The following is a 26,574-nucleotide window of genomic DNA, read 5'->3' on the forward strand; positions in this document are numbered from 1 at the left end:
ATAAAAAACAAATCAAAGCAGGGGGAAAAGCCAACAATTTCAATAGTCACCTTCTGAGTACCCGCCTGAGTGGGAAACCAAATCAAACGGAACCCAACCCGTTGCCATTGAGTAGATTCCGACTCATAGCAAACATATAGGACAGAGTAGAACTCCTCCACAAGGTTTCCAAGGAGCAGCTAGTGGATTTGAACTGTCGACCTTTTGGTTAGCAGACAAGCTCTTAACCACTATGCCCCCAGGGCTCCAATGTTAAAACATGTCTATTCTTAAATGTCTGTATCAATGCTCAAATTTCTTATTTTTCCTCTTTTTTAAAAAATAAAATTATTATTTTGCAATAATTTTAGACTTACAGGGAAGTTAAAAAGATAGTACAGGGGCATTTCCATATACCCGTCTTCACCCAGCTTCCCCTAATGTTAACACACCCATGGTACATTTGTCAAAATTAAGAAATTATCATTGGTACCATACTATTAATTAAACTCCAGACTTTATTTAGATTCCCCCAGTTTTTCCATGCATGTCCTTTTTCTATTCCAGGATCCAATCCAGGATCCCACAGTTGTCATGTCTGCTCTGGTCTGTGACAGTCTCTCAGCCTTTCCCTGTTGTTCATGACCTTGAAACTTCTGAAGAGTACTGGTCAGGTATTTTGTAGGCTGTCCCTCAATTGGGTTTGTCTGGTATTTTCTCATAATTAGACTGGGTTTTGGGGAAGAACACCACAGAGGGGAGGTGTCCTCATTGTATCATGTCAACATGACTTATCACTGGTGAAGTTAACTTTGGTCACCTGGTTAAGGGGGTGCCTCCCAGTTTTCTCCACTGAAAAGTTCCTATTTTTCCCTTTCCATACTCTAGCCTTGGGAAGTCCATCACTAAGTCCAGCTCACAATCAATGGGAGGGGAGTTAAACACCACCTCTTAAAGGAGGGAGTATCTATATACCGTTGTGTCATTGTCGCTGACTCATAGCTACCCCATGTCACAGAGACTGCCCCATAGGGTTTTCTTGGCTGTGATCTTTATGGGAGCAGAACGCCATAAAGATTTCTCCTGCGGAGCCACTGGGTGACTTTGAACCACCAACCTTTTGGGTTAGCCGCCATAATGCTTAAATCACTGCGCCACCAGGGATCTTATCTGTACACTATACATAAGATAACCCCAACCCTAGCCCATTTATATAGTTGTTTATTTAATCATTTGTTTATATCAGTATGCACTCATAAATATTTATTTTTTTATTCAGGTTATAATCCAGTACTATCATTATTTATTTTGTTGTTCAAATTGTTCCAGCTTTGATCATTGCGAGTACTTTCAAGTTGGTTCCTCAGTCCTTCTGACATACCCCCGCCACCACTTTTTTTTTTAAAGCACTTTCTTACTTGCTAGCACTACAAGATGCTCTAGGTTCATCTTATGTTTTCCTTGTCCCAATCCTAGAATATGCCATTTCTCCTGGTTTCCTTTTATTGGAGAAGGGTATGTAGGTACCAAGATCTGGGTGTTGAGTGTGCTTGTTGTTCTGAAGTGTCACTGCTTCTAGGCTCTCTCAGTAGACAGACCTAGTGTTGTATAGATTATATACATTTATATATATATGTATTTGTGTGTGCAGGTATGTACATAAAAACCATGTATTCACAAATATCTATAATTAGTTCTCTATCTGCAGCCCTGGTGGCACAGTTCTCTATCTGTGTGTGTATGTGTATATGCACCAAAATAAACATAAATTCATACTAAAATCTCCAATTCTAACCCATACCACAGTGTTCCTATTTCTCCTCTTTTTTTTTAGCCCATCATTTCTATTCCTAACATTTCTCAGCTGCTAATCATGGGTATTCTATATCTAGTTCTATGTTAAACAGTAGTAACAGATCACAATAGGATATAATCTATTACCTACTTCGAAAAAGTCTTATACACTCCATTATTTCCCATAAGACTCCTGTAGAAAGTGGGGATGACAACCCCCACATGGTGTTGTTGGCAGGATACCTGTCACAAGGAACACGCAGCACCTTACCAATACCTGCAAGTGCTCAACGTGATATTATTTTCCTCTTTACCTGATTACGTTTTCTAACATCTGACGAGCACATGATAACTGAATTTTCCATCATGGAAGGTTAGACAGCTAAACACCAGCCAAAACCCAGATTAGGAGCCAGAATGATTCTGAACCCTGTGCTTCTTGAACCCTGCCTACCTTCCCCACAGAGCTGTTCAGAGGATCAAACAAGATCATGTTATGTGGAAAGTATTTTATAACCAGCCGTGAGCTCATCAAATGTGAGTTACCACTACTACTAACAGCAAACAAAATTCCTTAGTGCCTGTATGCACACGCATACTGTACATAATTTAAGCATAGACAATACAACTCGGACATGCTGGAGTTCACAAACAGAATGTACTTAAGTGCGATGAAGGCACAAGCTCATGACATTAGAATCCAAAAACTAAGAACTGATAAGTAAGCTTTTAGGTTATTTTATCTAATTTTAATCTTTCATTACAAAATCCCTTCTGCTCAGGATTCTAACTAGGTGAACTGTACAAGAAGCATGCTCTCTCCTTTGTATGGAGGCTCAAACACAGGGAACAACTACCCAATAACAAGGTGATTTTTCCACGCCCTCCCCTCGCCTGTTGACACTGAGGGAGGATGCTGGGTCATTGGGCAGCCCAGAGAGGTCTTCCTCCCCTGCCGGCTGAATCACCCAGGCATTTGTTAACAATGCAAATTATCAGCCCCATCTGGCCCAAGGGCATCAATGGGCAGATGCAGGTGAGGTGGGGAGGGCATCGGGAATTGGATTGTTTGAAACTGAGGCAAACTTAAACTTGAGAACCACCTAACTAATTCATGGAATTTGGCCTCATTAGTTCAAAATGATAAAAATGAAAATTCTAAAATTTCTCTTTTACTAAGACTTCATGTGGGATCTGATTTGTGTTAAGCTTGTTGCTTTATTGGAATCAACAAATCAGCGAAACTGAAATACTTGAGGGTTAATACCTGGGTGGTGCAAACAGTTAACACACTGGACTGCTAATCAAAAGGTTAGAGGTTCGAGTCCACCCAGAGGTTTCTCAGAAGAAAGCCCTGGCAGTCTACTTCTGAGAAACCAGCCACTGAAAATCCTACGGAGCACAGTTCTACTCTGACACACATGGGGTCACCATGAGACAGAGTCAACTTGGCAGCAACGGGTAACTCTGTGCTAGACACTAAGGACTTTCACCTATGTCACTCATCCAGTTCTCATAACAGCCTTGAGATACGGTCTACGTTCACAGCTATGTAGGGACACTGAGATTCAAACCTCTATTAAAATTTGGGTTTTAAAAAAACCTGTCCACGTTTTTCATCAGTTCCACAGCTCTGAACTGAACTGTGGCAGACTGCTATTAATAATTTCAGATGGGCACGTGGCTTCCAGACTACATTTCCCAGCATGCCTTGGCTGCTAGGGATAGACACACGTCTATAATCTGGCCAGTAGATATGAGCAGCAGTGACGTGTTATCCTAGTCTTTTTCCACAAAAGGATGGGCGCGTGCTTCCCTGAATGTTTGTCCTCTTCCCACTGGCTGAACCAGAGCAGCCACTCTGGACCCTGAGACGGAAGCCACGTGTGGTGGACAGCAAAATCCCTCAGCCAGCCCTGGCCAGCCTACCTCTAAGCCTTTGGTGAGAAATTAACTTCTGAAAGGATAGTGAGAATAGCAGCACAACTGGAAGAAAGTAATCGATGTCACTGAATTATACATGTAGAAATTTTTGAAATGGTGCATCTTTGGCTATGTATATTTTCACCAAAAAAGAAAAAAGGTCCTCCAAAGTCGAGAAGGGAGAGTATTGACATGTTGTAGGGCTGTTAACCAATGTCATAAAACAATATGTGTACTGACTGTGTAATGAGAAACTATTTGTTCTGTAAACCTTCACCTAAAGTACAATTAAAAAAAAAAAGAAGGAAAGAAATTAACTTCTGTCTTGTTCAAGTAACTTAATTTTGAGGTTGTTTGTTACAGCAGCTTAGCCTCCTAACTGATACATTTTGAACACATACCCTCTATAAGTCTCAGAGTAAGTATACTTGAAAATTGTGTAAAGTGTAAATACTTACCTCAGGAGAAACATGAGAGGCAAAAAAGTCTTCCTCTTTTGGTGGCGGGGACAAGGATGGAACCACACAACTATCAAGCCACAGCTAGAACAAAAACACCAACAACGTTCAGCATGTCTCCTGACTACAAGGGCTTTCTTTCATACTCCTCCCTCCCCTCCTGGAGACCTGTTTGCTAAGGACTGGTATTTCCCATCATCATAGGAGCAGTAATACACCTGCAGAGGGCCTCTGAGCACACTGGAATAATATATCTAGCCAGTAACTTGTGCCTCCAAGCCTTAAGGAAGTTGAGTACCCCAGATCCACGAATCATTTCTGAAAAGAAAAGATCAAGGGCTTCCTATCTAAATACAGGTTCCAAAGTAGAAGGTTCAGGATAAAAACCACTGCGTCTACTGAAATGAACACGCCGCCTGAATGAGACCATCCAACACGCCCAGGACTCACATCAGTGCCGTGCTTTCGTGTTGCTTGGGAGGCGAGAGATTTGAGTTTCTCCCTGTACAGCTGGGCAGCACGGCTGTTGTACTTGGCGTTGGTGTCACTGGTGGTGCACCCGTGTTGATGGAAAAAGGAAGACTGCAGAAGGAAAGTAGGCGATTAATGGAAATAGCATATTGAATCTAACATGGTGACGGAAAATGGTACTTCATGTCCTACAAGGGCTATTTTTAAATACTAGTGAAAACCAAAATAATTTAATACTTTTTAAACATAAAAAGATTTAAAATAAAATTTTCCTTGCAGAAAGGGGGTTCTCTCCACAGATATAATAATATTTTGGTAAAACTGGATATAAAGCTGCATTATAAATGAAATAATTGGTCCTTTATCTCTCCATTAGACCACCTCTGTCATTCTCAAAGTTATTTTGGGAGAGGCCTTCCACTTAGGACTACTTTTAATTCATGAGACATCAATTTCAATTTGGATTCCACAAAATAAGAATTTTTGACAAACTGGTTAGGAGCTAGCCTAACATTTACCTTGTTCATCTTTAACGGGGACCACAACATAGGTAAGATGATAAAGCAAGTGTTTGAAACAATTACAAGAAACTACTTTCAAGCATCTCATCAGGATCCATGCATAGACACGAATTTTAGAATTGACAGCTAACTAAAGCAAGCCATCTAAAAACCGCGAGCGATGCTGACTTGATTGACAATGGGCTGTTTGTACTGAGTACCCAGTGGACCAGGTCCTGACCGAGTTCTTTGTGGGCCCATCTCATGAAATCCTCACTGCAACGCCCTCAGTCACTATTACTGTCTCCATTTTACAGATGGGAACACTGAAGCACAGGGAGGTTCAACAACTTGCCCAAGGTCACAGAGCTAGTGAGGGGCAGAGCTGGGATTAAAACTCAAGCAGTGGCTCCAAGCCCGCACCCACTGCTCCTCATGGGAGCTGACGGCCGCTGCCCTGACCTTGCCTGCCCGCTCCCCGCACCTCGCTGGCTTGCCATGAGAAAGCTGCTCTCTGGAGTTGGGTGGGGGACTCTGCAACCCTGGAAAGGCTTAGCTGTGATTTGGAAATAATATTGGAGTTATTATTCCCTGTCATTGAGCATAGAGAATGTGACCCAGGTGGAGCTGGACTCACAAGGACTCACAAGGACACATCAACTGGGCCCTGAGGTATAAAGACAGTAGCTAAGATAATCTTGGAAAATATCTTTTAGGGAAACTTTCACAAAAAGCTGATCAAACACATCATAAAAGACTTTCCACTCTTATCTTTTTCTAATAGCATTTAGTGAATAGAAATTTGTTGGACCAATGAAGACCCTCCTGACTGTTGTTACTGAAACCTGCACCAATGATTGTTAAGAAAGACAATTCAGAATGTAGGATCACGGTTTCTAGCCAATCTGAAAAGGCTAAGCTTTCAATGGTTTTGCCCATTTGTAATGTTAATATATACTGATGACTCTGTAATTGCGTGCTTGTCCGTTTTCCCATTCTTGCCTATTCTGTGATATTTTTTGGACTCGGGCAGACGTGGCTCTAGCAGCATGCTTGTCCGTTTTCCCACTTTTGTCTGTTCTGTGATATTTCCCTGGACTCGGGCAGACATGGCTCTGGCAGCACGGTTGCCCGCTTTCCACTTCTGCCCTTTTTGAATATATGCCGTATAAAACTTTCTTTTTGCTTTACTAGACTTTAAGATGTTTTTCCCCTACAACAGCTGTAAGGACAGAGAAATCAAATCCACAGTAGTGAGTTCAGGAATAGGTTCGTGAACATCATGATGATGGGTGAGGGTTTCTAATAAGATGCTTGAAACACTGACGGCACTTATTCTTAATAGAGGCAAAAACTGTTTCTTGGAAGGCAAAAAAAAACCTTAGATATCACAATGGTTTGTGGCCCTCTAAAGCTCATCCTTACCCAGCAAAACCTTATGCCTTAGTATTTACCTTCTCTCATTAGGGAGAAATTCAAGTTAATGTTAAAATAATTTAATTAATTCATTTTAATTTAATGAATATTTCCTGCTTAGGGGCAATAATGAAAAAAGTTGAGAAACAGTGATCTAAGGGAATATGATATTTTAGAAACTAACAGTTTACACTTACAACTTTAGTTTTCAATATTTAATAGATGCTAGACTTGTGATTTTTATTTGAAATGTATACAAATTTGACTTCTTATACTTTGAATGTTTAACGGCACGTTTAAGGGATTCCCATTTATTCAATCTATAATATTTTAACATTATAAATAGGGTGTAAGTTCTTTGGAAGGTTTTGCAGGCTAGATTTGTAAGGCTGCCAGTCTGGTGTTTGAAGGGTTTGAGAGAAGCATATCTATTTAATTTGTAAAGTTTAAGTTGTTTGAAGATCCTTAATTAGGTTTGTAAATAGGGCTAAGAGCATCCGGTCTTTTAAAATGATAAATTCACTGAAAATTTAAAAACAATTTTAACACAGAAATTACTAAGTTTATAAATTAATTTACAAGATTTGTATATTGTATTTGAGGATCTGAAGAAGAGTCTTTTGTTTAATTTGCAGATTTAATCAATTAAACACTCATTCAAACGCAAGCAGCTGTAAGCGTTTCCCTCTGAGCACAAAGATCACCCTTGGGTGTTACAAAAGCCCACTAAGAAGCCTCCTGCTTCCTCCATCTCATCACATCCTGCTTTTTCTTCAAAGCACTTACCACCGCCTACTCTTGTTTTTGTTCCTTTAGTTACTTTCTGACAGTCTCAGCCTGTAAGAGAGGACCTTGTTTGTCGTGCTTGGCACTGTATCCCCAGCACCTCGCCCACAGCTTCGCGTTTACTGGGGGTTTACTAAATAGTTGAATAAACAGGTCCAAGGCCCATCACGGGCTCTCTGTTATACCATCTTATACCGTTGGGCAGCGCACACCTACTTTGTAAGATTCCTGGGCTAGAAACTGCTTACATTTATAAAGCCAGTTACATATAAGCATTGAACTTCTGTACTAGCGTAACCAATATTTATACACAAGAAGGAAAAGGACAAGTCTGAGATGAACTTACTGCATTAGCATTTCCTCCAACTTGCATGCATCGCAACTGAAACCAAGACCAGTTAGAATCCAACTCTGTCGATCTAAACAGAAAGAACATTCTTAAGTGTTAATACTTTTCTTCCCCACAATTAAACCACTGAACTTTTATTTTTTATTTTATTGTTGTGCTTTAAGTGAACGTTTACAATTCAAGTTAGTCTCTCACACAAAAATTTATACATACATTGTTATGTGACCCTAGTTACTATCCCTATACTGTGACAGCACACTCCTCCTTTCCACCCCTGATTTCCCGTGTCCATTCAACCCACTCCTGACCCTCTGTGCCTTCTCATCTCACCTCTGCACAGGAGCTGCCCATTTAGTCTTATGTATCTACTTGAGCTAAGAAGCACACTCTTCACGAGTATCATTTTATGTCCCATACTCCGGTCTAATCTTTGTCTGAAGAGTTGGCCTTGGGAATGGTTTTAGTTATGGGTTGATGGAGAGTCTGGGGGCCACGTTTCTGGAGTTCCTCCAATCTCAGTCAGACCATTAAATCTATAAACCACTGAACTTTTGAGAACAATATTTGCTTGATCTTCAGGACCCTAGGGGACTCTAAGATTGTGTTAACAGGACACGTGCTTCTAGAACGCTAAGACTCCAGAGGAGATGACAGCTGGTGCGGGCAGCTCCTGGCTCCCCACCTTCCCCAGAGCTAACACTCACAGAGCCCCGAGGGCCCACTCTCCTGCGGGCAGCTCCTGGCTCCCCCACCTTCCCAAGAGCTAACGCTCACAGAGCCCTGGGCCCGCTCTCCTCCATGAATGACCAGAGGCAGGCCACACCAGGCAGGTCACACCAGGCAGACCAGGCCAGGCCACACCAGGCAGACCAGGCCCGACCAGCAGCACTTCTGCTGCCCTGACTCCAGTCAGCTGTCCCTTCTAGGGCACGCAGACATGACACACAGCTTGGTGGGGATGCTGTAACACCTGCCACCTCTTCGCCTTTCATTCTCACAGGTTATGTAAAATTTGGTCATGTGTCTCCACTCAAGATAGAGGTACTGTCAGGATTTTTCAGGTCAGCTATCCACTTGTCCAGTTTACTCACTAATAGGAGCCTGGAGGGTGCCCATACTCTTATCAGTAGGTGGATGGGACCTACCCTCAACATCATCATCGACAGGGAGGGGAGACAACTCAGGATTTAATGCTCCTGAAGTGACAACTGCAGGTACCTCCTGCCCCCGCCACACCTTATGCCCTACTGATCTCCAGTCTGAAATCAAACCAGAGCATGGTAAAGGCCGTAACCGCAGATGCCAACAGTGAAAATTTACCAGGTGATCACTGCAAGTGCAACATTGTTACAAGTCTTTACACTGAACGCACGAACGTGAATAAAACACACAGCTATTCTGTTATTCAATGACAGCTTGTCTCAGACTAAGGTAAAAGAATGTAAACATTTTAGAATGGGTATTGGTAGATTATCTTTACAAAAGTGGGCAAGGGAGAAAGAAAGGAAAAGAGGTGTCTGATCCACTAAAACTTTCCCTTGATGCTGCCCATCCACTTACTAATTTTAAGACTAGTGGCATCGTTTAATCTTTGTAAATGTTAGGAAGTTACTGTGAAGCCAAGGCTATCTTAAAATTAATAATAACACTAACACATAATGACAAACCCATTTCACAGTGATAAACAAAAAGTAAAAATAAAATCACGCTTTATAAGAAACAGGCTTCCCAAAGACAAAAAACACAAAACCTCCTTGAGAACTCAGAACTTCTGATTACCGAGCAAGATGATGAAACCATCCTTCATTTAGCAAATACTAGCTGTTCTGAAACCCTCTCTCTGAAAGCTCGTGCGTGGGCACCACTTTGCGTGGATCCCCAGGTTGTTACGTGCCCCCCACCTCCTCTACAATGGGCAAGTGGTCAACAACCATCTAGAGACGGACTGGAGAGAGTGCAAATCTCAACTCTGTCACTTACTCGCTGTGGGTCTGTGGAAAATTTACTTAACCTCTCCATGCCTTACTGTCGTCATTTGTAAAGTAGGGGTAATTACAGTATTATTTATTTCACTTTTGTAGAAATTAAATAAGCTAAGACCCTCAACAAGATGGACTGACACAGTGGCTGCAACAATGGGCTCAAGCATAGCAATGATTGTGAGGATGGCACAGGACAGAGCAGTGTTTCGTTCTGCTGTACACAGGGTCCACCACTCATCTGTCAGTTTGTCGTACGTGGTGGCTTGCATGTTGCTGTGATGCTGGAAGCTATGCTACCAGTATTTCAAATACCTGTAGGGTCTCTCCTGGTGGACAGGTTTCAGTGAGGATTCCAGACTAAGACAGGCTAGGAAGAAGGGGCTGGCAGTCTACTTCTGAAAAACTGGCCAGTGAAAACCTTAGGAATAGCGGCAGAACACTGTCCGATACAGTGCCATAAGATGAGCCCCTCAGGTGGGAAGGCACTCAGAATCTAAGACCAGGGAAGAGCTGCCTCCTTAAAGGAGGGTTGACCTTAATGATGTGGACGGAGTCAAGCTTTCAGGACCTTCATTTGCTGATGTGGCATGACTCAAAATGTCCATAGGGACACTGTGATTCAGAACTGACTCGACAGCACCTAACAACAATATCTGAAAGCGCTTAGAGCAGTGCTTCATCATAAGCTACAACTCTCACCATCACTAGCATCACCATGGCAACACTGTCACGCTGTGTGCACCGTAATTACTCACCTCTCTGCATCCTCCGCTAAGTGGTAAGGGCAGAGGGCAAGGGATGGCCTCCATCTTTCTCTTAAGTGCCTAGCACAGGGCCTGGCACAGAATGTTCCGACTCATAGCGACCCTGTGTACAACAGAGTGAAACACTGCCTGGTCCTGCGCCGTCCTCACAGTCATTGTTACGCTTGCACCTACTGCTGCGGCCCCTGTGTCACAGAATAGGTACTAAAATATGGGCTGAATTCAAGTATGTCTTAGAACTGAGGCCATAAGTATTCAGACTTGCTGATCTGCCCTAGAGGAGCCCTGGTGGCACGGTGGTTAAGTGCTTGGCTGCTAACCAAAAGGTCACCAGTTCAAACCCACTAGCCGCTATGTGGCAGTCTGCTTCTGTAAAAATTTACAGCCTTGGTAACCCCGTGGGGCGGTCCTACTTTGTCCTGTAGGATCACTATGAGTCAGATTTGACTCGGTGGCAATAGTTTTTTTTTTTTAATCTGCCTTACAACTTTTGGTCCTAAACTATCTTTAAAGAAAATAAACCCAAATGTTTCTCTCTCTCTATTTCTTAGAAGTGAAAGTAAAACTAAACCCCAGCTGCCCTTGAGCTGGGCTGACAGGGATGCTCGCTATCATAACGCTGGAGTTTCAGCACAAAACCGCCGATGATCCCGGACTCTGAAGAAGCACTGTCTCACCTCTGCGCTACAGTCAACCGTCAGAAGAACCTGAAGTGCTCACTGGCGCCCTTCCTGGAGAGGAGATGATCCAGCGGTAGGTCATTTCTTATCTTCCTTTAAACTCTGCCGAATTTTCCAACCAGAAGGAGGACTCCCACAGCGCTTTGTTTCCATCTCTTGTAGGGCACTTTACAGTCTATCTTATTTACGTGCATATTTAATCCTGTCCTGACCCCACCCTAACAAAATGAACGCAGGGACTAGATCCTACTCACCTTTAATAGCTCATGAGATACTTAAAGCTGAACTTGAGAAGAAACAGAGCGTAATGCTCAATCAAGGCAGACCTTTTTTTACTAGTTAAACTAAGCTATTATTCGGTTTTAAGATTACTTCAGGGGATATTTTTGGTTTATGGTTTAAAGATTATCTCAGGGCAACAGTTTCAGGGGTTTAGCCACCCTCCATGGCTCCAGAGTCTGGAGTCTATGAGAATTTGAAATTCTGTTCTGCATCTCCCCCTGAGAAACAGATACCACAGAAACTAACGGAAGGAGTTTCCAGCACTGAGAGGCAGTGGGCAGGAAGGCCACTTCCATGAGGCCTACTCTGGCAGTCAGCTCCCAAAGCAGTCTGCCATGTCTGTAGACTCCTAACCTGTCTTCCTATTTCTCCTTGGCAAAACCACAGCTTATATTTTTTCCTTTGTAAAATTATCAACTTGAAATTCTACTTAAAAAAAAACAAAAAACAAAAAAACCTTCCATTTAAATAAGCATATGATCCATGCCTCACAACGGGACCAATAAGCAACATCATGATAAATGGAGAAAATATTGAAGTTGTCAAGGATTTCATTTTACTTGGATCCACAATCAATGCCCATGGAAGCAGCAGTCAAGAAATCAAATGACATATTGCATTGGGCAAATCTGTTGCAAAAGACCTCTTTCAAGTGTTAGAAAACAAAGATGTCACCTTGAGGACTAAGGTGCACCTGACCCAAGCCACATTATTTTCAGTCACCTTATATGCACGTGAAAGCTGGACAATGAATAAGGAAAACCGAAGAAGAATTGACGCCTTTGAATTACGGTGTTGGCAAAGAATATTGAATATATCATGGACTTCCAGAAGAATGAACAAATCTGTCTTGGAAGAAGTACAATGCTCCTTAGAAGCAAGGATGGCAAGACTTCATCTCACATACTTTGGACATGTTATCAGGAGGGACTAGTCCCTGGAAAAGGACATCATGCTTGGTAAAGTACAGGGTCAGTGAAAGAGAGCAAGACCCTCAACGGAAGGATTGACACAGTGGCTGCAACAATGGGCTCAAGCATAACAACAACTGTAAGGACGGTGCAAGACCAAGCAGTGTTTCGTTCTGTTGTACACAGGGTCACTATGAGTCAGAACCAACTCGACAGCACCTAACAACAACAACATCATCCATGCCTTATTTATTCCTGGGAAATGGGCTTCATGTCCGTGTGTGGGTGTGGGTGTGTGTGTGTGTGTTGGGAGAGGCAGGAGAGTAAAGAGGGGGTGCTACAGTAGGGACTTTGACTTATTACTTTATATACTTTGAGACAGCTTCGATTTTTTTTTTCCCCAATAAGCTAGTGTGTGTCTGTTTGTTTTTTAAATCAATAAAATTGTTTAAAAAGCAGCCCTCCCCTGCAAACCACTTTCCTCATCCTTGACTTTCTCTTTGTCCAAATCCTAGACTGCTGCCCTCTGGCTGTACAGTAATTTTTAATACAGTTGTTTTTGAATAATTTATAAGCATTGTGATTCATATATTTATATTTATCTGACTTTTGAAAGGCCATGAACAAATCTGAAACAGCACCACACACACCCTGAAGTCCACCCTTGGCAGGTGCTTGGCCAATCCTTCCCTCAACCGTGGGACACGTCAGAAAACCACCTAACTTCCTGGAATGGCTTAAACAGGCAGTGTGCTTTAGTGGTGAGGAAAAGGGAGGACCAGATTATAAAGGGAGAGGCTGGGCAGAGAGGAAGAGGAAAAGAACACCGTGAAGAGAGAAAGGAAGAGAACCAAGTTATGTGCTGCCTCGGGTCCAGCTTCCATCAGCTCTGGGCAGAGTAGGTTACCCAACGTTAACTGGTAACAGTGGATCTGGGAAAAACAAAAGTACATTAAAAATAAACTTGCCGTGGCAAGAAAACCCCTCAACGCTTAGAAAGGAAACAAGGACAGGATAGTACATTAAAAATATTCTGGGGCCAGAGCATAAGAAAAGAGAAAAGATGAAAAGAAACTGACAGATACTCTGAAAGCAGTAAGAAGACACAAAACAACTCCCTTTTCTAAATAATGGTCTATGGGGTTGTATGACTTTAGATATTTAGCAGATCACGCTTTCACAAACTGATTTCTGGAAAAAGAACTCTATACATCAGGAGAGTTCTTTTTAATAAGTTAATACATTAAAAAAGAAAAGTATGCTGTTATCACTATATGGTTTTTGTGCTATCATACGAAACACCGCATTATGAATTATAATAGACTTTATTCTACGGAAGCAAATGCTCTCTTGTAATAATTATGTTGTATCAACATTCTTTAAGTCACGCTATAAAATTGCTCACCACAATTCCAAACAGCCTGCCTGGCTGGTCCCTTCCCTGGAAACAGACACGTCAGGGACACAGGTGACTGGCTGGAGGCGGCTGGCAGGAATGCAGGCCCGAGCCACGGCCGCTGAGTTGTACTGGAAGCTGACATAGGGAAGCCTTGCTCTGCTTCCAAGCCTTGAGTCTGGCAGGGGCTTCTTTTATTATTTCCATTTCTTTGACTTCACACAAAGGTACCGCCCACCTCCCACTGGCCTGTGGGGCTACGTCTGCCCCAGGTGGGGGGTGGGACACCTTTCTCTGATGGACATAAAGGCACCATATAGACTACTGCCCGAGTGCATCAGAAGTAGAAGACAATTTACTCTCCAGAAGGAACCAACGGCAGTCCAAATCTCAGGACGAAAAGTGAAGAAAGATCCTTACGTTTTATAAACATTTGAAACAGCCGCTAAAATTCATACAAAAATCATCTGCGATATTAGTGTCCTTGGAAGTCATAGCTGTAGGACTAAGCTGGAAGTGAACCCCTGTACACAGAGCTTTCCGCCATTTACATGAACTCTCCACCTCGATGGGGCGTAGGATGGACCCACAGTGCATGAGTTCCCTTCTACCACCAGTGAGTCCTAGCAAGACTCCTCAGTACTTCCAAATGATTAGACAATCACCAAAGGAAAGGAACACCTGTCTCCAAACTCTCCATTCTGACTTTCTTTTAGGTTTTCAACATCATTGCCTTTGTCTCAGATGCAGATCTCTATAAAATAATAACTAAATAGAAAATCATTCTTTTAATCACCTTAATTATATAAAGTTTCAGTTTCTGGAACTCATAATCAACCTCCCATTTTACTTGATGTCAAAGCAAATACACAGAGAAAAGGGGAGGGAGACCCATGCAACAATGCAGTCACTCCTCCCCCCGTACTTACCGGATAAAACTCAAGTGAACACCAAGGGATCGATGTGACCCTGAGCAATCGATGCAAAGAAACACCCCGTAGGTTATGCTTGCCCAGCTGGGATTTTTGGCACCACAATCAAAACATACCTGAAAGGAAAAACAATTCAGATATGAATACAGGTAGTCCCTGACTTATGACAGGTTCTGTTCCCAGGACTCCCATCGTAAGTCAGTTTTGATGTAAGTTGGATACTTTATTATCTTTTTTTTTAGTTTTCATTATTATTGCCGTTTATTATCAGTATCTTTATAAATCTGATCTTTATTTGTCTTAGGGGGTTGGAAACATTACATATAAACTTATAGATACATTTTAATACACACGTACATAAAAAAATTCACAAATCATTGGGGGAAAAAACGGACAGTTGTAAGTTCAGTTCGTCTTAACTTGAATATGTCGTAAGTCGGGGACCACCTGTGGTTTATATTAGCCAAGTGAGTTATCCTTTAGGTTACAATACATAACTTGGCTTGAAAGCTACTTAAAATTTACAATTTAAACTATAGTTCTTAGAAATATCTCACCTAGATAAGAAAAAAAAAATCCTCGAATTTCAATTTCTCTTATTACAATGCGTAGTGAAGGGAACTTAGGTTTGTATATCACCTCAGACATTACTTATCCTTGCAGCATCCGTAGGGATCCTACTAGTCACGTAAATGAACTCTCCATGTAGGCCCCGGGATCTCCCCCTGCTCGGAGGGCTCAAGGTCTTACTATCTACTCTAGACTGTGGCTCTAGACCAGATGGTAGGCACTGGTGCATACATTTTCTCTCCCAGCCAGAGGAGAAGGAGGGTGTGGCAGCCAGCATCCAAGATGGCCCCCAATGACCCCTGCCTCCCGGTATACACACCCTTGTGAAACTCCCCTCTCACTGTACCAGGTGGTCTGTGTGATCAATAGAATATGGCAGAAGTGCCAGCATGTCACTTCTGAGATTAGGTTATAAAAGACACTGTGGGTTCCTCTCTCCCTCCCTTGGCTCACTGGCTCTGGGGGAAGCCGGCTGCCATGTTTGGAAGATACTCGGGTGGCCCTTGTGGACAGGCTCAAGTAGCAAGAAACCGAGGCCCTCAGTCCAAAAGCCAGCAAGGAACCGAGGCCCTCAGTCCAAAAGCCAGCAAGGAACCGAGGCCCTCAGTCCAAAAGCCAGCAAGGAACTGAGGGCCACCACGTGAGTGAGCTTGGAAGGGGCTCCTCCAGCTCTCAGATGACTGCAGCCCTGGCCCACAGCTTGACAGTAACCTCATGAGAGACCCTAAGCCAAAGCCATCCAGCTAAGCCGCCTCAGATTCCTGACTCGCAGAACCTGGCTGAGATAATAAATGCTTGTTGTTTTAAGATGCTGTCTTGGGGTGATTTGAAACACAGCAATAGATAATACTGAGAGCTGCTCCTCTCTGAAACTCTGTGTCCTGCTCCACCTCTGCTCCTCCACTCTGCCCAGGCCACTTTCATGACTCTTAGACACACAGCTCACTACCCAGAAATGTGCTCCCTCCCCCACTGAGGGGAACTGAAAGCTCCTAGAGGGTCGGCAACATTTCCATTCACCTTGCTTTCCTTCTCTACCAGCACAGAGCCTGTACAAGGTTGGTAAATGCTCGGTAAATGTTTGCGGAATAGATTTATGTATTTTTTTTATCTCTCACAGGGCCTGAAAAGCAATGCCTACTCATCATAGGCACTCAGCAAATATTTGCTCATCAATGAACAACTTTCAAAACTTACTGCGAGTTCGAAAATTACCATTAGCCCCTTCAATACTGACTAAAGTCAAATATTCTTTATCTGATCACTGGACATAAAAGCAATTTAAAAATATACAGTGCTTGTCACAGAAATTAATATTTATAATTAATTAAGTTCAGAACAACAGAACTATAGAAATTCTACTAATGAGACAATTGGTTTTAATTTTTTAATTAAAATTTTTAATAATTTTCAGAAAAAGAATATGTTAGACACACTGTATAGGCAGACCCAGCGATGTGAAGGTTGTCCAAACTATAATCATCAAGAAAGATCTGGCTTCTGGCATTTTGAGGGAGCCCTGGTGGTGCAGTGGTTAAGAGCTCAGCTGCTAACCAAATGGTTGGCAGTTCAAATCCACCAGCTGCTCCTTGGAAACCCTATAGGGCAGCTCTACTCTGTCCCACAGGGTCGCTATGAGACAGAATTGACTCGACGGCAACAGGTTTCTGCCATTTTGAGGGCAACACAACAGAAAAAACATGAGTGGATTTTCCAAAGCCCCTCATCATGACAGGCTGGAATTAAGCATGCGAGATCAAGGGTAAGGGGGTGACAATTGACGTGAAAGGTGCCTGTCAATTCACCTCATGTTATTGTATTGTGTTTGTTATATTTTATTTTGTTGTTGTTGAGAATATACACAGCAGAACATGCACCAACAGTTTCTACATGTACAATTCAGTGACACTGATTACATTCTTGGAGTTGTGCGACTATTCTCACCCTCCTTTTCTGAGTTGGTTCTCCCCCATAACATAAACTCATTGCCTCTAAGGTTCCTGTCTAATCTTTCGAGTTACTGTTGTCAGTCTGATCCCATATAGACAGACCTTAAAAGAACACAAAGCACAAGGCCAGATATTCTTTACCAGTTAAGCTAAACTACTGTTTAGTTTCAAGAAGATTTCAGGGGATATTTTTGGTTGAAGGTTTAAAGATTATTTCAGAACAATAGTTTCGGGGGTTCATCCAGCCTCTATGGCTCCAGAAAGTCTGGCTTCCATGAGGGTTTGAAATTCTGTGCTACATTTCCCCACTTTAATCAGGATTCTTCCATAGAATCTTTGATCAGAATGTTCAGTAATGGTAGCCAGGCACCATCCAGCTCTTCTGGTCTCATGGCAGAGGAGGCAGTTGTTCACAGAGGCAATTAGCCACATATCCATATCCTCCTCCTGTTCCTGACTCTCCTTCTTCCTCTGTTGCTCCAGGTGAATAGAGACAAATTGTCATGCCCTTGACAGCTCATGTTTATCGATTGCCTGCTGTACAACAGGCACCATAACAGGTGTTGTGGTACAAGAAGTGCGAGAGGCTGTTTGCATTCCCTCTCTTACTCAACTACTGGTTATTGTGCGTACTGTATCTGGCACTGTGCCGGGCGCTGGACACACAAAGATGATTCAGAAGGAGTCTGCCCCAGGAAGCCCACAGTCTAGCAGTCTAGCAGGCAAGGCAATTAGTTATAAGATGGTATTGTAGTAAGCAAGGGTGGGATGCAAAAGGTTTTCTAGATGGGGTCCAAGAGGCATTTGAGCTCTCAAGAATAGGGTCTAAGGGATCACAGCAGAGGGTCCCAGACAGAGCAGGAGAAAAATGTAAAACAAAATTCTAACTCAAAAAAAAAAAGACCAGATGTACTGGCCTGACAGAGACTGGAGAAACCCCAAGAGTATGGCCTCCAGACACCCTTTTAGCCTAGTAATGAAGTCACTCCAGAGGTTCACCTTTTAGCCATAGATTAGACAGACCCATTGGACAAAACGAGACTAAAGGGGCACACCAGCCCAGGGGCAAGGATTAGAAGGCAGGAGGGGACAGGAAAGCTGGTAATGGGAAACCCAAGGTGGAGAAGGGGAGAGTACTGACATGTCATAGGGTTGTCAACCAATGCCATAAAACAATATATGTACTAACTGTTTAATGAGAAGCTCGTTTGTTCTATAAACCTTCATCTAAAGTTAAAAAAAAAAAAAAAAGAATAGGGTCTAAAAAGTTTGTAAGCGGCAAAAGAGCCTGGATGGGAAATGGTCGTGTGGACGGAGGGGACCAAGCAGAGGTCTGGTGAGCACAGCTCAGAACAGGCCAGTTTGAGAATCACTTCTGAGGACAGAGCAGTGGGGTTTCTCAATGGCAGCCTCTATCCTCCTGGCCCACCAGCTAAGATGAGGAACTGCTAGCATGTAGCTCCATGCAGGCAAGGACCCTATCTTGATCACCAGTTTGTCACCCGAGCATAGCACCTAGCCTGTCATACAGTAGGAACATGCTAAATACAAATACAAGAGGCGGGGCAGGTTGTACGGGTGGACGAGCGAGAGTACAGACTGAGACCTGTGGAAATTGAGGTCAGAAGGCCCTTAGAGATACAGGTCTGGTTCTCGCAAACTCCTGCTGGAGCGGAAGACTGCTTTGGGAGCAGGGAGCGTATTTTGTTTTGATAAGCAAGCCTTCACCAAAGTCAAACTACACTTTTCTGAAAATGAAGTAGAATATCAGCTCTTAGGGTGACAAAAAATAAATAGCTCTTGACTGACGATTTGCTTTGCATAATAATGAGAATAATAATCATTGTAGAAATAGTAATAGCTAGTATTGAGTGTAAGGAGCCCTGGTGGCACAGTTAAGTTCTCAGCCCCTCACAGAAAGGTTGGCGTTTTGAACCAATCCAGCAGCTCCAAGGGAGAAAAACCTGGCGATCTGCTCCCATAAAGATTACAGCCTAGGAAACTCTATCGGGCAGTTCTACTCTGTCACATGGGGTTGTTATGAGTTGGAACAGATTCAATGGCACCTAATAACAATAACAATACTGAGAGCTGACTCTTTGTCAGGCACTGTTCTTAGCACTTCAACCAATTTAGTCTTTACAACAGGCCTGTAAGAAGGTCCTATGATTATCCCCCCCAGGGCCAGCTTCCCAGGCATGCGCAGGCCCTATGTAGTCACACGGGGCCCAGTACTTAGAATTCTTAATAATTTTTTAATAAGGGGCCTGCATTTTCATTTTGCATTGGGCCCCACAAATTATGTAGCCAGTTCTGATTCCCATTTTAGAGAAAACTGAGGAATTGCAAAGTTAAGTAACACAGCTAAGAAGTGCCTCCAGAGCCCACCCTTTACCCTTCATTACACTGCCATTCTCAAGAAAGGTGATCCAACAGAATGCGGAAATTATCGAACAATATCATTAATATAACACACAAGTAAAATTTTGCTGAAGGTCATTCAAAAGTGGTTGCAGCAGTACATGAACAGGGAACTGCCAGAAATTCAAGCTAGGTTCAGAAGAGAACGTGGAACAAGGGAGATCGCTGCTGATGTCAGGTGGATCACAGCTAAAAGCAGAGAATACCAGAAAAATGTTTACCTGTGTTTTAATGATTATGCAAAGGCATTCGACCATGTGGATGATAACAAATTATGGATAACACTGCGAAGAATGGGAATTCCAGAACACTTAATTGTGCTCATGAGGAACCTGTACATAGACCAAGTGGCAGTCGTTCGAACAAAACAAGGGGACACTGTGTGGTTTAAAGTCAAGAATGGTGTGCGTCAGGGTTATATCCTTTCACCATACTTATTCAATCTGTATACTGAGCAAATAATTCCATAAGCTGGGCTACATGAAGAAGAATGTCAACACCCATGGAAGCGGCAGTCAAGAAATCAAATGACGTATGACATTGGGCAAATTTGCTATAAAAGACTTCTTTAAAGTGTTGAAAAGCAAAGACTTCACCTCGAGGACTAAGGTGTATCTGACTCAAGCCATGGTGTTTTCAATTGCCTCATATGCATGCGAAAGCTGGACAAGGAATGAGGAAGACAGAAGAAGAATTGAGGCCTTTGAATTATGGTGTTTGTGAAGCATACTGAATATACCAGGGACTGCCAGAAGAACGAACAAATCTGTCTTGGAAGAAGTACAGCCAGAACGCTCCTTAGAAGCAAGAATGGCGAGACTTCATCTCACATACTTTGGACATGTTATCAGGAGGAGCCAGTCCCTGGAGAAGGATATCATCCTAGGTAAAGTAGAGGGTCAGTGAAAAAGAGGAAGACCCTCCAAGAGATGGACTGACACAGTGGCTGCAACAATGGGCTCAAGCATAACAACAATTGTGAGGATGGCCCAGGACCAGGCAGTGTTTCGTTCTGTTGTACCTGGGGTCGCTATGAGTTGGAACAAACTCAACGGCACCTAACAACAGCAACAACACCACACCGCCTCTCACACACTGCCATGCATGCAGCCCTTCTGTGTCCTTCATCCTCTAGACTACCAGCTCCCTGATGGCAGGAGCCAGATCGTTTTCTTCATCAGTGTACCCTCAATGCTTTGCACAGTGCCCAGAACTCTCTAGGTGCTCCATGAATATTTGATGGATGAATAATCTAAGCAATCTATGTAAAACTACGGAAGACTATAGTGACAAGGAAGGATTGCACTAACTAAAAATCTGACACTTATGAGTTAAAATCTTTGATCCATAGTAAATATCCATCAGTACACCAGAGGAAGAAACTGGATACCATATTCTAAAAGTAACCCAAGTTGTTTTTCTTCAACTACCTTTCTTGTCTCATATATCTTAGAGCTCTTTTTCACCCTGTTAAAAAAACTGCTCATTGTTATGCAACTATTTCACATCTAAAACTAGTTTTCATCTTTATTTAGGCAATAGCTTCATACCAATGACCAAATAAAACATCTTTATCAAGAAATACAGCATATTATTGTAGAACATTACCAGGAAATATTTTTGCTCAATGCTTTTATTAATTCTATTGCAAAATAGTGGAGGGTCAGCAAAAAAGAATACCCTCTACAAGATGGATTGATACAGTGGCTGCAACAATGGGCTCAAGCATAACAATGATCATGAGGATGGTGCAAAACTGGGTAGTGTTTCGTTCTGTTGCACATAGGGTCGCTATGAGTCGGAACTGACTCGACAGCACCTAATGACAACAACAACAACACAACAACATTGAAAAATATAAATATTTTCATAAGTGTGTCCTTCATGGAGCCCTAGTGGCGCAGTGGTTAAGAGCTCTGCTGTTAAACAAAAGGTTAGCAGTTTGAATCCACCAGCCGCTCCTTGAAAACCCTATGGGGCAGTTCTGCTCTGCCCTATAGGGTCACTATGAGTCCTAATTGACTTGACAACAAGAAGTATGGGTTCTTCACTATAAAAATTATAACAAAACATAGCTCACATTTATTGATGTCTAATATATGCATTTGGACAATGAATAAAGAAGACAGAAGAACTGTTGCCTTTGAATTACGGTGTTGGCTAAGAATACTGAATATACCATGGACTGCCAGAAGAATGAACAAATCTGTCTTGGAAGAAGTACAGCCAGAATGCTCATTAGAAGTGAGGATGACAAGACTTCTTCTCACGTACTCCGGACACATTATCAGGAGGGACTAGTCCTTGGAGAAGGACATCATGCTTGGTAAAATAGAGGGTCAGTGAAAAAGAGGAAGACACTCAAGGAGATGGACTGACAAAGTGGCTGCAACAATGGGCTCAAACATGGCAACGATTGTGTGGATGGCGCAGGACCAGGCAGTGTTTCGTTCTGCTGTACACAGAGTTGCTGTGAGTCAGAACCGACTCAACAGCACCTAACAACGACAATATATGCAGGTAGGTCCCCAGATGGCACAAGCAGTTTGCACATGAGTACTAACCTAAAGGTTGGCAGTTCAAACCCACCCAGCAACACCACAGAAAAAAGGCCTGGCAATCTGCTTCTGTAAAGATGACAGCCAAGAAAACCCTATGGAGTAGTTCTACTCTGTAACACATGGGGTCACCATAAGTCTTAATCGGTTTGACGGCAACAAGTCGTTGTTATTGTTTTTTTCCATAGGCAGTTTCTGCTCTAAGTGCTTTTCTTGGATTATCTCACTTAATTCTCACAAGAACCCTTTGAGCTGCATCGAGCTCCTGCTCCCATTTTCAGATCAGGGAAATATGGTGACAGAGATAGAAAGAGGCAGAGTCCGCGTAATAGTTTACAAGCAAGTCCACACATGACCCTCCAAGAGTGTCTCTTGGTAGAAAGACACTGACTTTATATTTAGAAGGGGACACCCTCCTTTTGATGAACTCAGTCAAAGGGAGCACATGTTGATCTGTTTATGTGATAAAGATAACAGAAAAAATTCTAGTTTCTATAATGTTAAGTGCAGATCCTAATCTTGCCTAGTTATACAGTAACCACTCTTTATAAACAGATCAATTTGAAAATACCACAGAAACATAGCACTGGAATTTTCTCCTCCTGGCTTTCCTATATCTGGCAGACATCACCCCCAATAAACTGTTTCCCACCTCCCTCCTCTTAGGCTGTAAAACTATGAGTGCCCCTCCACTATCAAGTGGCCCTGGTGGGCAATGGTTAGGGGCTTGGCTGCTAATCAAAAGGTTGGTGGTTTGAATCCATCCAGCAGCTCCGCAGGAGAAAGATCTGGTGATATGCTTCCATAGAAATTACATCCTAAAAAACTCTATGGGGCAGTTCTACTCTGTAACACTTGGGGTCACTATGAGTCGGAATCAACTTGATGGCACCCAACCACCACCACCACCATAAAGACTTAAATGACACCACCTAAACTTTGTAAAACTCAGGGGTTTTCTACGCCATCATTTCCAGGCTCAGGACCAGGCTTGTTAACAGCTGTTCACTTTGGAGGTGGGTGTGGGGGTTCGGTAAAGGCCAGGGCCCTTGCATGCCCTGTGGACAGAGGGACAGAGCTCCTGTCAATGGAGGGGTGGAGAGTCCAGGCTGACAGGGCAGCCCTTTGCACTCCGAACTGCGATCCTCCATCCTCGGCTGAGGGTGTCACATTCTCCCGATGCGTCATCACACCTCCAGACAGTTGCAAAAAGTTGTCAAAGTTTTGTGGTTGGGGGTGGGGGGAGCACGGGGACAGGAAACAGCCTCTGAAGAAAAAAGAAAACCCCAATTTCCAAAGAGACTCAGAGAAAAGGAAAGGGTTTCTGATCAACTTAGCAAAAGAGAAAAAAGCTGGAAACCCTTGAAGAAACCACTCAGCAGCTTTGTCAGATAGGAAAAGTGACCAAGGCTACTACTAGGGGACAAAGGGACTCACCCAGGCTCCCACAGGATGGGGAGGGGGCTAGTCGAGCTTTCTCAAGCACCCGGCGCTGACAGGTTTTCTGAGGCTCGGGGTCACAGGCAGTCCCAGTGTCTAACCACAGCTGGGTCACAGGTGCCCCGTGATGTCTTCCCCCAGCCCTCTCTGGGAGGGGGGTCCCCAGGTAACCGGCCCCACTCTCAGGAGCCCCCCGGTGCTTGCCCCCCATGTGCTCACCCCCAGCCCTCTGAAGAACTCACACGTGACCACCCACCAGGAGCCCCCCTCCAGTATGCTCCCCGGCCCGGTGACAGGAACCCACAGGTGTCTGCTCCCACCCCAGGGGCGCCCAGGAGCCCCAGTGCCCGCCCCGCCCGGGGCCCGTGGGCATGCACCCCCTCCTAGGCCCTCCTTGGTCAAGGCAGGCGAGGCCCAGGCCGCCGCGGCCCCACAGTGCGACGTGTCACAGCCAGGCGGCTCCTCCTCCCCGCAGGGCCTCCCGCGAGGTCCGGCAGCGATGCCCGGCAGGCCTGAGTACGCTCGGCGGCCCTTACCTTGTTAGTGGGTACCGAGCGGAGGCGCTTGAAGATGGTCAGGATGTCCTGCTTGCTGGGGTCCCCCATTGTCACCAGAGAGCCGGGGTCCTGCTGGCTCCGCCAACTCGGAAAGGCGGAGGAGAAGCGGTTGCCGCCTCCTGGAGACCGACGACAGCCGAGGGGCGGGGTTGCGAGTGACGGCCAGACTCCGCCCCGGAAAGCCCCGCCCCGGCTCCGCCCACAAGCGAGGCGCACGCGCCGCTCTTCTTCCCTGCGGGCCCTCGCTTAGCGGGCCGCTGGCCCGCCCCCAAGTCCCGCCCCCGGCGCTACCCGCGCTTGCGCGTGGGGCTCGCGCGCCTACTCCCGCCTTCGCCCGCAGTAGCGCTCGCAGCTTCGCCTTTAGGTCGCTGGGGGCGGGGCTGGAGTAGGCAACTGCGACCGGCGCTGTTTGGGGTCGTTGCTCCTCATTCGACTGACGGAATGCTTCTACGGCCAAGGTCTTCTTACATCTTTCCCGCGAGGACAGCAGAACCAGGCACTTCAAACGACAAAGGAGGAAACTGAGACAAAGGGGCTCCCCGCCGTCCGTCTCCGCGCAAGACAGAGGACTGGAGCCCACCCGGACCGACGGATTTTCGATAGTCGCCTTGTTTTTTCCTTCCCTCAGCTAAGGCTGAAGGAGCCCTGGTGGTGCAAAGGTTAAGCGTTAGGCTACTAACTAAAAGGTCTGCGGTTGGAACCCGCCAGCGGCTCCGCGGGAGAAAGACCTGGCAATCTGCTTCTGTTAAGATTACAGTTTAGGAGACCCAGTGGGGCAGTTCTGCTTTGCCACATGGGGTCACTGTGAGTCACAATCTGCTCAACGGCACGTAACAACAATATCTAAGGCGGAGCCCTGGATGGGGAAGCTTTCCATCCTGGAAAATTGGTTTTCGTATAGTTTGGTTAATGGGTAGAATGTAGAGGAGAGAGCAGTCCTCACGGAGGCAAAAAGTACTCAGAACTGATGGGCGCTGACAAGAAAAGATGCTTGACTTTGAACCCCAGTGCCTCCTGGCCTGCAGGTTACCCTTTGGCTACCATTTCTAATTGTTAGCTGTGGTGGAGTTGCCCGAACTCGTGGTGACCCCATGCATGCACAACTGGGCCAGACCATTGTTGTCCATACGGTTTCACTGACTGATTTTCAGAAGCAGATGGCCAGGCCTTTCTTCCTAGCCTCTTAGTCTGGAAGCTCTGCTGAAACTTGTTTAGGATCATAGCATCCTGCAAGCCTCCACCGATAGATGGGTGGTGGCTGCACTTGAGGTGCATTGGCCAGGAACTGAACCGAGGTCTCCCAGATGGAAGTGAGAATTCTACCAGTGAACCACCAGTGCCCTAACTACAAGGGTGTAAACCCACAGAGAAGGTGCCTCTTTTATAATAGTGGGTGTGGAGCCACTAGAAAAATATTGCCTGGGGTTAAATGGTGCAGTAGAAGGATAACAGGTTTTGCAGTCAAATGTAATACCTTGGCTCTGATCCCAGCGCAGCCACTTTAGAATGCTGAAGCCTTGGTCAGGTCACTTCACTTCTCGGAACTTTAAAACACTCATCGATACGATGGGTTTAGAGCTGAAGAACCAGTGGTGAGCAGCACAGGAGGGCAGCTTTCCAGCAAAGCCCCAGAAAAGCCTTTAGCAGTGCTCTTTCCACTTTTAGAGGCTGGGAATATTTACTCAACTCAAGATGTCTAGTTAGGTATCCTCAGGAGAAGCTGGAAGCTTGCAGGGAATGTAGACTCATATAAACCCAGGTTTGGAACTTTTCCAAAGAAGGAAAATTTATTACCATCCAGAAGAGCAAACAACTTTTGCAAACAACTCTGTTAGAAAGATCTTCCTTACACTGAGTCAGAGTATATGTCTGCTGTACTTGGTGTCCGTTGGTACTGGTCTGGCCCTATACAGAACAAATCTATACCGTTTTCCACTCAACACGTTTATAAAGAACAGTCATATCCTTTCTAATGGGAAAGATGGTCCCATTTACTATTTGGAGCTGAAGTCTTCCTATTTACCAAGTGGTTAAGTGCTTGGCTGCTAACCGAAGGTCGGCGGTTCAAACCCCCAGCTGCTCCTCAGGAGAAAGATGTGGCAGTCTGCTTTCATAAAGAGTAGAGCCTTGGACAAGACAGTACACAATACTGGGGAAGCCAGCACAACTTGTACAAGGAAAGGTCATGGAAACTCCATAGACACATCCAAACTCCCTGAGGGACCGAATTGCTGGGTGGACGGCTGTGGGGACCATGGTCTAGGGGAACATCTAGCTCAGTTGGCATAACACAGTTTATAAAGACAGTGCTCTACATTCTCCCTTGGTGAGTAACGTCTGGGCTCTTAAAAGCCTGTGAGCGGCCGTGTAAGATACCCCACTGGTCTCACCCCTTCGGGAGCAAGGGAGAATGAAGAGAACAGGATACAAGGAAAAGATTAGTCCGAAGGACTAAT

General features: G+C 44.3%; 1 protein-coding gene across 3 annotated transcripts in view; it reads right to left on the bottom strand.

Annotated features, from left to right (window-relative positions):
* ARFGAP3 (ADP ribosylation factor GTPase activating protein 3) overlaps positions 1 to 24,382 on the bottom strand; it is a 71,007-nt gene extending 46,625 nt beyond the window's left edge. The window contains exons 1-5 of one of the 3 annotated variants that reach the window (XM_004379988.2): positions 24,098 to 24,382; positions 14,621 to 14,739; positions 7,674 to 7,746; positions 4,605 to 4,736; positions 4,155 to 4,238 (exon numbers count right to left, since the gene is read on the bottom strand). In XM_004379988.2, the coding sequence (XP_004380045.1) occupies positions 4,155 to 4,238; positions 4,605 to 4,736; positions 7,674 to 7,746; positions 14,621 to 14,739; positions 24,098 to 24,166 (477 nt within the window). In that variant the 5' untranslated portion in view covers positions 24,167 to 24,382. The remainder of the gene's footprint in view (positions 1 to 4,154; positions 4,239 to 4,604; positions 4,737 to 7,673; positions 7,747 to 14,620; positions 14,740 to 24,097) is intronic. The other 2 variants (XM_023734593.1, XM_023734594.1) reach the window with 2 other exon arrangements.
* Positions 24,383 to 26,574: the final 2,192 nt, after the last annotated feature.

The sequence above is a fragment of the Trichechus manatus genome, unplaced genomic scaffold (genome assembly GCF_000243295.1).
Source record: "Trichechus manatus latirostris isolate Lorelei unplaced genomic scaffold, TriManLat1.0 scaffold00069, whole genome shotgun sequence".
Classification (NCBI taxonomy): Eukaryota; Metazoa; Chordata; class Mammalia; order Sirenia; family Trichechidae; genus Trichechus; species Trichechus manatus.